Here is a 10,052-nt window from a genome sequence, read left to right on the forward strand (position 1 = left end):
TGAGGACGGAAAATACGGTCTTGCCATGGGAGCATTGATGGCTGGGGCAGCCAGCGTGGCAGAGGGGCTCTGCCCAGGGACCCTGGGCTGCTTCAGATGACGGGGGCTGCCGGAGGGAAAGGCCAAGCTCTCTGGCTCGTTCCCTTGTTGTCCTCGGGAGAAGCGGAACCTCGCCTGACTGTGCCCACCGGTCACCTCCAGGAATGTCAGCGCGACCTGTGCTGCACCGCTGGCTGCAAGATGAGGAGAGGGGTGCAGTGCCTGTCGGGACCTTGCTGCCGGAAATGCCAGGTGAGCAGTGGAGCGGGAGCGGGCACGCTGCGTTCCCTAGGGATAGCCCCCGTGCCGGCATTGCTGGCTCACATGCCTGATGTAAAGCGGGAATGTAACGGGGCTCAAGGGGGAAAGCGGGGACTGTGCCTCCAGCCGACGGTACTTGCTAGCGCACTGATGTGGAGGGTCAGCGAGTGTTGGAAAGTGAAGTGAGCGCTGTGAAGTGCTGGTGCCAGTTAGGTGCCTGTGTCCCACAAAAGTATTTTTAGGGCGCAGGTACTGTGCCTTCTGCCAAAGTACTGAGGTGAAGGAGATGCTGACTTCATGGCCACATGCGAGGCTCGTAGCAGCGTTCCCCAGTTTGGCTTTCCTAGCTGGGCAGCGCAGGCTGCACGGGGCTGGGCGACTCAGCGATGGCATGTCCGTCCTCTCGCCGAGAGCCACGCAGGCTGCAGGGGAGGGCAGCAGGGCAGAGGAGCGAGCCGGGGGCTGCGGGAGCTGGAGCGAAGGCAGGGCGAGCAGAAATGAGCACGTGGGAGTCCTGCCGTGTCGGGCTGTGCGGGTGCCAATGGTCTTGTGGTGTGCAGGAGGGTGGGGGGGCTGCAGCTGGAGCCGGTGCTCCAAAGTACTGGCAGCTTTGGTCTTGCAAATGTACAGAGAGGGAAGGGTGCAGCGTGGTCAGGAGCCAGAGGGGCTGAGACTTTTCTTTCTGGGGGAGAGCCACTGGAAGGTATTTGCTCTACATGTTGTGTGCACCAGCCCAGCCAGTGTTACAGTGGGCAACGCTCTGTTTGTGTCGCTGGTTGACGCAGTTGTTGAAAATGGCAGATAGCGTGGTTGGTCTGAAATCTCTCCCTTACGGGCCTCGATTCCAGGCAGCTGGAAGCCGGGGCGCTGGTCGGCAGCAGGCTCAGCGGGAGCCAGCAGCGTGCCCTGGCAGCCCAGAGGGCAAAGCGCGTCCCGGGGAGCACCAAAGACAGCACGGCCGGTCAGGAGAGGGGATTGTCCCGCTGTATTCAGCGTTGGTGCAGCCTCACCTGGAGTACTGGGTGCAGCGCTGGGCCCCACCATTCAGGTCCTCAGATGTGTCCAGAGGAGGGCAACAAAGCTGGTGACAGGGCTGGAAGGCATGTCCTCTGAGGAGCGGCTGAGCACGCTGGCTCTGTCTCGTTTGGAGAGGAGGAGGCTGAGGGGCGACCTCATTGCCCTCTGCAGCTTCTGAGGAGGGGACGTGGAGAGGGAGGTGCTGAGCTCTTCTCCCTGGGATCTGGGGACAGGACATGTGGGAATGGTTCAAAGCTGCGCCGGGGGAGGTTTGGACTGGACATGAGGAAGCATTTCTTTACCGAGAGGGTGGTCAAACACGGGAACAGGCTTCCTGGAGAGGTGGTTGATGCCCTAAGCCTGTCAGGGTTGAAGAGGCATTTGGGCATTCCTCCTAATTCTGTTCTAATCTGTTCTAATTTCTATTCTGTTCTGTTCTGTTCTGTTCTATTCTATTCTATTCTATTCTATTCTATTCTATTCTAATTCTGCTCTATTCTAATCTAACCTAATCTATTTTCTTTCCTCTAGTTTGTGAAAAGGGGCACATTATGTAGAAGCAGCTCCGAGGATGAGTGCGAGTTGAAGGAATATTGCAACGGCACCTCTGGAGAGTGCCCACCCGACGTCTGGGTCATGGACGGGCATCCCTGCAGCAGGAACACCGCCTTCTGCTACCAGGGAGTCTGCCAGACAGCCGACAAGCAGTGTCAGAAGGTCTTCGGCCAAGGTAAGGGTGACAGATTGCAGGAGGGGGCTGGCTGTCATGTGGGAAATGCAAAGACCTGGAAGGGAAGCATTGAAGTGGGAAACCCTGGCAGCCCAACCCGTCTGCGTGGGCGAAAAGGGACGAGAGGCATGGAGGAAAGGGAGGAAGCGTGTTGGGCTGTCTGTCCATCGGTGTGCTGCCACGGCGTGGGTTAGTCGGGGGGTGCTTGTGAGGGACCAAGTCCCTGTAGCCGGAGTGTGGCAGTGAGACGAGATCTCATGGAAGTTGATCCAAGCTGGGTGAAAGAGCAAGCGGCCGAGGGGACCATGGAAAAGCCCGTGAGTGCACTACGGGAAGGGTGTCCAGGGACAAGGGTGGGCAGCCGGCCGGGCTGTGACTGGCGTAACTGAAGCTGGGGTGCCACAGCGCATCTGCCAGAAGACATGGGGCTGCTTTGGCGGCACGCTGTCGGGTGCGATGCAGTCGTGAGTGTCCTGGGCACCTGGAGAAATGGCTCGCAATGAGCATCTGCGTCGTGACCGCGGGGCGAGATGTGCACGCGATGTGTTGCAGTGCTGGTGCTGTTCCAGGGAGGCTGGCAGTGAAGGAGCGGTGTGTAGGTGGAAGTGGGTGGTGGGAGCAGTCGGTGGGGGACGCTGCCATGCAGGGCGGAGCTGGCTAGCTGCGTGCGCTGTCCTTTCCAGCCAGGTGATGGTCTCGTTCTCTGGGACGCAACTCCCAGAAATGTCCTGGAAGGTCTTGTGGCTGTCCTGGGGACAGCCTGGCGTGGAGCCGATGGGCGTGCAGATGGGAGGCAGTCGGAGCATCCCACCGTGGGAGGCTGTAGGGAGCATGAGAGCGAGCAGGCTGGGTCTGGGCTCCCACACAGCCACGGCTCTGAATGCCTGTGAGAACGCAGGTGGCCCTGGGCACGACCAGGTGGCGGGTCTAGCGTGTGGCCGAAGTGGTGATGCCCAGCCCCGAGGTGGAGAGAGGCTGTTGGACAGACCATGAGTGGTGTTATGTGTTTGCAGGTGCCAAGAATGGGCCCTTGGCCTGCTACGAAGAAATTAATGGCCAAAGGGACAGAATGGGACACTGCGGCTCCGATCACCGCGGTTACCAGCGTTGTGCGTGGAAGTAAGTGCCGTAGCGAGGGTGCTGGGGTGCTCTGGCTGTAGCGTGGTCTGCCACAGAGCGGGGAGCCCAGCCCCACAGCAGGGACGAGGCGGAGCGCAGACGGGCTCCCCGAGCTCAGCCGCCCGTCGGCAGAGAGAAATGTGCCGTCCTGGGGCTGGGCGGGCAGGGGCACTGGACGTGCCCACGCAGAGCCCGTGAGCGCACGGCCTGGGAGGGGGGGATGCGGAAAGGGCCCGTGGTGGATGTAAGCGTGCCGCGTCCACGTGCTGGGAATGGGGAGTTCAGGGTCCGCTCTCCAAGCACTCGCTCAGCGTTGGCAACAGAGCTGAAATGGATGGATGAAGGTGGCTGTTGTCAAGTCCTTTGCTCACAATGGCTTTGCAGGGATCTCCGCTGTGGGAAGCTCGTGTGTGAATATCCGGGCTCCAAGCCCTTTACCAAGGAGAAGGCTGCGGTGGTTTACGCTCGGGTGCAGGGCACGCTGTGTGTCACATTGGACTACATGAAGCCTCCCACGGAGAGGGACCCCATGCTGGTGAACGATGGCACCGTCTGCGATGAGCACAAGGTAAGCAATCCCCTGACAGGTAGCAGTTCCCTGGGGAGAAGAAGGGCTTGTAGGAAGTATTGGTGTGGCAGCAGCGGCGGGGCCCCGAGGGCAACGGCTTTTCTGTCGGCTCCATCCTGAAGGAGTCGGGATGGATGTACGGGCGGTGCGACCCCCTTCACGCGGGGTCCGGCACAAACCCTGATGCCCCCTTGTGAGTTCCCAAAAGATCTGCAGCTCTCCTGAGTTGGAGCTGGGTGCATAACCGCCCGGCTGGCTGACCCAGGGTTGCCTGTGCGCTTGTGCTGTAGATCTGCCTGAACCAGCAGTGTGTGCCTGCCGCTGTCCTGAGCTATAAATGTGAGATGAAGACAAAGTGCCACAATCACGGTGTAAGTCACAGTGCTGGGCGTCGTCGTTTGTGGTTTATTCAACTCCCTGGAGACGTGGCTTGCAAAAGTAGCATCTTGGGTCATATTTGTGGGGAAGAGCAGCCGAGGGGGGCTTGGCGGTGGAAGTGCCGGACCATCTCTCGAGGCTGCATGTGTAGCACCTCCAGCAGACCTCCCTCATGGAGCCAAGCGGCTCCTCTTTGTAAATCAGCCAAACGGAAAGGGTCTGAGCCTGCTGGGAGGCTAGAAGAAGTGATAAGGATGGGGAGAAGTCAGTGCCCCGGGAGGTGACAGCCAGCATTGACCAAGGCAAAGGCCTGGCCCTGTGAGCCTGGGCGAGTTGCATGCGGGGAGGCTTTGCCTGGCGCGAGGTGCCCTGACATCTGTGCCGAGTGTTTGGTGAGTGAGGATGTGCGGGCATGATCCTCTGCAGCTGGCTCTAAATCCTCTCGCTCCCTGCCTGTCACGCAGGTCTGCAACAACCAAGGGATCTGCCATTGTCATCCAGGCTGGAAACCACCGACTTGCCAGGAGAAGGCAGGGGCGAAGGGCGGGAGCGGCAGCAGCCCGTCCGGAGATGGTGAGTGGCGATGGCAGCGGCTGCTCGGGGTGAGGGCTCTCATGGGAAGAGGTGAGAGCCGGGGCCGGGGCGATGGATTCCCGTTCTGGTGGGGGCTTGTCAGAGCAGGGCTGTGTAAGCAAGTGTCTGGGTCCTGTGGTGTGTCCCAGGATGGGCTCAAGGTTGTTTCGTTTCTTGTGCCTAGATGAAGCAGACATCGGGAGCGAGGGCTCACCAAAGCTGTGGCTGTTTCTGACCGTCTGCTTCTTTGTGCCTGTCGCCGTTGGGCTCATCCTCATGGTGCTAAGGAGAAGCAGCCCGAGGCGCTGTCTCGCCACGGAGGAGTTGGATGAAGACAAGTGAGTCTGTTCTCCGCACCAAAGGGTGTTGAGGTGATGATGTGTAGGTGGCACGGAGGTGGCCGTAGGCAGCAGGAAAGCTGGAGCCTGGAGAAGGGCTCTCTCCATGCAGCATGCCCCAGGCGGGAAGAGAAAGCGGGAGCAACGGATGACGAAGGGACGAGGCGGTGCCACCATGGGGCTGGCGGCGATGCTGGGAGGAGGGTTTTTGCTCCTTGCAGCTCTAGGCGGCTCTGTGACTGACAGGAGCTGCCTTCCCGGTCCCACTCTAGGTTGGAAGACAAGGACTGTGTGGATGAGGAAAGGAGCGTGTCGGATGTGTAGCAGTGCGGCAGGGAAGGACGTTAAATGTAAGTCATTGCCCAAGCGGCTGCTCGGTTTTTTGTGCTGGGCTTGTGTGGGGCTGGCGGTGGGGCTGGCAGTGGAAACAGGGGAGAGGGAGCCATTGCGTGTGCCTTGGTGTTGGCAGGGAAGCAGCTTTAGTGGGAGCATCGGTCTGGGGGTCAGGGCACCGCAGGCAGCGTGGTTGTTGGAGTCACGGGGGGGCGGCAGCAGGGTTTCTGCAGCACGTCAGCTCCCGGGTGCCTGCAGATGTGGCCGGTCGAAGCCACGGGAGTCGGAGCGGGTGGTCAGGAGGCAGCAGTTGGCCAAATGTCCCAGGCATGTGTCAGCGGATGGCAGCCTGGGTGGTGGCACGTTGGTGTGAGCTCTGAGTGGTGAAGTTTAAGAGGTGCTTGCTGGGAGAAGATGTTATGGGTGTAATAGGACGGTAGAGTGGAACAGAGTGGCCTAGAATAGTGGAGTGAGTTGGAAGGGACCTGCAATGGTTGTTTAGAGCAACTGCTGTGGTTGTTGCAGCTTGAGGGCCAAGTCAGCGTAACGGCCAGCAGTGTGACGCACCGGTGTGCGGGTGCCGGGTCGTGTCCCAGCAGTGCCACGTAGAGGCCAGCGGTGGCTGGCCGAGGGTGTGCGAGAGTCGGGTGCCGTGGCCGGGGTCAGTCTTGGGAAGGGTGTTCCCCAGGACTCGGTACTGGGGCCAGTTCTGTTTAATATCTTTATCGGTGATCTGGATGAGGGGATCGAGTGCACCCTCAGTCAGTTTGCAGATGACACCAAGTTGTGCGGGAGTGTTGATCTGCTGAGGGGAGGAAGGCTCTGCAGAGGGACCTGGACAGCCTGGATCGATGGGCCGAGGTCAATGGTATGGGGTTCAACAAGGCTCCGTGCTGGGTCCTGCACTTGGGCCACAACAACCCCATGCAACGCTACAGGCGTGGGGAAGAGTGGCTGGAGAGCTGCCCGGCGGAAAAAGGACCTGGGGGTGTTGGTCAACAGCCGGATGAATATGAGCCAGCAGTGTGCCCAGGTGGCCAAGAAAGCCAATGGCATCCTGGCTTGTATCAGCAATAGTGTGGCCAGCAGGACTGGGGCAGTGATCGTGCCCCTGTACTGGGCACTGGTGAGGCCGCACCTCGACTGCTGTGTTCAGTGTTGGGCCCCTCACTCCAAGAGAGACATTGAGGGGCTGGAGCGTGTCCAGAGAAGGGCAACGGAGCTGGGGCAGGGGCTGGAGCACAAGGCTGATGGGGAGCGGCTGAGGGACCTGGGGTTGTTCAGCCTGGAGAAAAGGAGGCTGAGGGGAGACCTCATCGCTCTCTACAGCTGCCTGAAAGGAGGGTGTAGAGAGGTGGGGTCGGTCTCTTCTCCCAGGTAACAAGTGATAGGACGAGCTGGACCAGGCTGCCCAGGGAAGTGGTGGAGTCCCCATCCCTGGAGGTATTTAAAAGACGTGTAGATGTGGTGCTTAGGGACAGGGTTTAGTGGTGGACTTGGCAGTGTTAGGTTAATGGTTGGACGTGATGATCTTAAGGGTCTTTTCCAACCTCAGTGATCCTACGGGTGGGTGGTTTCTCGGGGATAGGGGAGGACTGTGGTGGCAGTGAGTGTTATCCAAGTTGGGGAGTTGTTGGTTTTGGTGCTCATGCAGGGGCGGGCAGCAGCAACGCGTGTTTGGCGAGGATGCGGCAGGGGTGGCACTGGGGGGTACGGGGTGCCGGGTGGCCCTGTGCCTGGAGATGCCTGCCCGTGCAAGCAGACTCGGCGGAGAGTTGGACCAAGCGTCACTTGGGTGAGGTGCTGAGGGCTGTCCCTGTGGTGGGTGGCACGTGAGCCTGGAGGGTGGCGGCAGCGTGCATGGCAGGCTGCCGGGGCGGCCCCGTGCGAAGCAGCCCTTGGGTGGGCAGCAACCTTGGGGTGGAGGTGGCTGGAGGTGGGTGCTGCCCAGAAGTAAGTGGTGCCTCTGCAGTGTTTCCTCTCTGACAGCATCCGGGGCCTGGCAGCATCTGGCAGCGGGTGTCAGAGCGCAGTCCGTGGAGAGCACCGCACGGAGGATGCTGCGGTGCGGCACAGTGGAGGACGTGCCTGCGGCCCCAGGCTTGGGAGCCAAGTGGCCCACAGCCTATGTAGTGGTCACTGTAAGTGTGTGTAGTGTCTCTTGTTGTGGTGTTTGTTGTTCAGTAAAAGGTGTCTACGATCTCTGAGGAGTTGTGTCATCCCTGCGGAGCGGTGCTGTGTGCCGGAACCGTACCTGGACCGGGAGGCCCCAAAGTGAGTGGAGGAACCCCGGCTGGGTGCTGTGATGGTGTGGGCAAGGGCTGCTCCAGCCAGGAGACGTGGCCAGCCCTGACCGGCACGTGCCCGGTGTGATGCCAGTGACTGACGGACTGCGTGAGAGGTGCCTGCCAGCCCTGGCCCTCGTTGGACTTAGAGGAGAGGAGCAGGCCTGGCCACAAGTCAGGCAAGCAGTGGAGCAGCCACACAGCCCCAGAGAGCCTGTGCCACCCTCTGTGCCCGAGGAGCACCCGTGCTGCGAGCCTGCACCCTTACATCACTTGCCATGGATTTCATTGTGGCGGAGCTGCTCCTCACCTCCCACTACATCCTTCAGGACCCAATGGGACATTGCCCGCCCCGTGCCCACCCTGCCCTCCCCTCGGATGCTGCTGCTCGGCACCCAGGACCTGGGCGGGCACGGGGAGCTGCCCCCGCGCACCTGGCTCTGGCCTTTGTCCAAACAGGATACGTGGGGCAGGGGAGAGCAAGGATGTGGCGCAGCTTGGCCCTGCTCCGCTCCTGCGCTGCCCCGGCCACCCTGTCCCCGTGCAGGGCAGGATGGGGACGCAGCCACTCCGTGTCGTGCCCAGCGTGGCAAACACAGAGCTGTGCCCTGCCAGCCCTGCCCCTGCACACAGAGCCCCTGCTCCTACCCCGTCTGCCCCACTCTGAGCACTCTGCTGGCCCTCACGGCCCCCTCCCATCCCTGCAGTGTGCCCCCAGCCCCTCTGCTCAACCATCCTGCGCCGCAGCACCCACCTCTCCTCCTGGCACCGCTGCCTCTTGAGCCCCGAGCCCACTGTGGGCGCTGGGGTGCTGTGCCGTGCTGGGCCGAGCCCCCACGCTGGCACCATCCCAGCCCACGCAGACCATCTCTCGGCCAGCCAGAGAAGGAAGGATCTGCACAGGCTGGCAGCGTTGACAGCCTCAACGCAAACCGGACAGACACACGGACGCTGACTCCTGTCCTGACCCTGCAGCCAGAGCTGCTCCATAGAAGCAGGGTCTCACGCTGTCCTGCACACTGAGAGCATCTCAGCAGAGCTGGAAAATCGCTAGTGTGATCCCAGAGGCACTGCAGTGCATCCCCTGCCTGGCCCTGGGGACACCGTTTCGTCCCACAGGAACCTGGATGCCCTCCTCTCCTTCCCCGGTGGGGACAGCAGCACGGGCTGCTCCCTCGGGTCCCTGCTGGCCGGGGCAGCGGCGGTGGCTGGAGCTGAGGCGTGGGGCACCGGCATCAGCACTGGGCGGGAGCCATTTTCTGCCCAGCACATCTGCCCTGGGACCGTGGCTTTGCTTGGTGCGTTCAGGGGTGCAAGGACTGGCAATGGATTGGCTCGTCTGGCACCTCTGCCAGCCGGGATGGAGGCACGTCTCGTACCATCACGCCAAAACTGCCTCGGGCAAAACACGTCTCCACTCAAGAAGCGAAGCGCTCTCTAGGCTGAGGCTACAGGGAGAATATTGGTCGTACAGACCGGCAACGCAGCCCTACGCTTCAGAGCACCCTGCCCTGGGAGGCTCCCAGGGTCTGCTGCTGCTGCACCACTCTGCTCTGCCAGCGCCGGCCCTCGCAGATGCCTCCCCGTCCCCGTCCCTGTCCCCGTCCCCAGGTGGTGAGGACCAGCCAGCAGCCCTGAAGAGAGGCTGCCCGGCACCTCCCGTGCAGCCGACTGCCCCGCTGTGGCACAGCACGGCCGCCTTAGCCTGCGGGCCAGGACATCGCTCACCACCCCTGCTCCGGCGAGGGGGCACTCGCCTTTCCCGCAGTGCTCTCAGACCTGCACCCCACAGAGACGCCTGTCTCGCTGTCCGTGCCCTGACTGACGTAGCCCTTCCCTTTCCATGCACCCATGGCATCTCCAGCACCCGCCCTCGGCACGGGCAGCTTTCTGTCCAGGCAGCGCTCACGGAGCTGCTTGTCCGCAGGAAGCCACTGTTTTGGCAGGTCCCGCTCAGAGCGTCCTGCCAAGCCCCCTCGCGTGGGGAGGACCCGCTGGGCCGCCCCAATGGCCGTCAACCGTGGGGACCCTGCCCTGCCAGGCGCCAGGCTGGGGCGGCACTGGGGGGCTCACGCCATTGCGGCCGACGCACAGGAAGAGCGCGGGGCGGATGTGCGGTCCCCGCTGTGGCCGCAGGCTCCTTCCCGCTGCCGTGGGGCCGGTGGGAGGGCGGGCTGGGGTGGTGGCGGCAGCAGAGGAAGCCTGAATCATCAGAGCAGGCACCGAGCCAGGAAACCCCCCTGTGCTGGGTGGTCCCCTCTCCGCTCTGGCTGCAGCCCACGTCCCCTGGACAAACTGTGGCACTCGCCCTCGCCCTTGGGTGGGCTCGGGGGGCCGAGCCCAACTCCAGCACACCCCAGCACACGATACCCCTCCAGCCTTTCCGGAAGAAAGACCTGCACCGTTGTGCC

At 62.1% G+C, this 10,052-nt stretch overlaps 1 protein-coding gene across 1 annotated transcript in view; it reads left to right on the top strand.

Moving 5' to 3' along the window:
- Positions 1-7,671, top strand: part of LOC140643983 (uncharacterized) — a 31,094-nt gene extending 23,423 nt beyond the window's left edge. The window contains exons 40-48 of the mRNA XM_072846400.1: positions 202-291; positions 1,849-2,047; positions 3,061-3,166; positions 3,551-3,734; positions 4,025-4,105; positions 4,577-4,685; positions 4,870-5,023; positions 5,296-5,373; positions 7,541-7,671. Coding sequence (XP_072702501.1) covers positions 202-291; positions 1,849-2,047; positions 3,061-3,166; positions 3,551-3,734; positions 4,025-4,105; positions 4,577-4,685; positions 4,870-5,023; positions 5,296-5,347 — 975 coding nt within the window. The 3' untranslated portion in view covers positions 5,348-5,373; positions 7,541-7,671. The remainder of the gene's footprint in view (positions 1-201; positions 292-1,848; positions 2,048-3,060; positions 3,167-3,550; positions 3,735-4,024; positions 4,106-4,576; positions 4,686-4,869; positions 5,024-5,295; positions 5,374-7,540) is intronic.
- The last annotated feature ends 2,381 nt before the right edge of the window (positions 7,672-10,052 follow it).

This window comes from Ciconia boyciana, chromosome 25 (assembly GCF_034638445.1).
Source record: "Ciconia boyciana chromosome 25, ASM3463844v1, whole genome shotgun sequence".
In the NCBI taxonomy this organism is placed as follows: Eukaryota; Metazoa; Chordata; class Aves; order Ciconiiformes; family Ciconiidae; genus Ciconia; species Ciconia boyciana.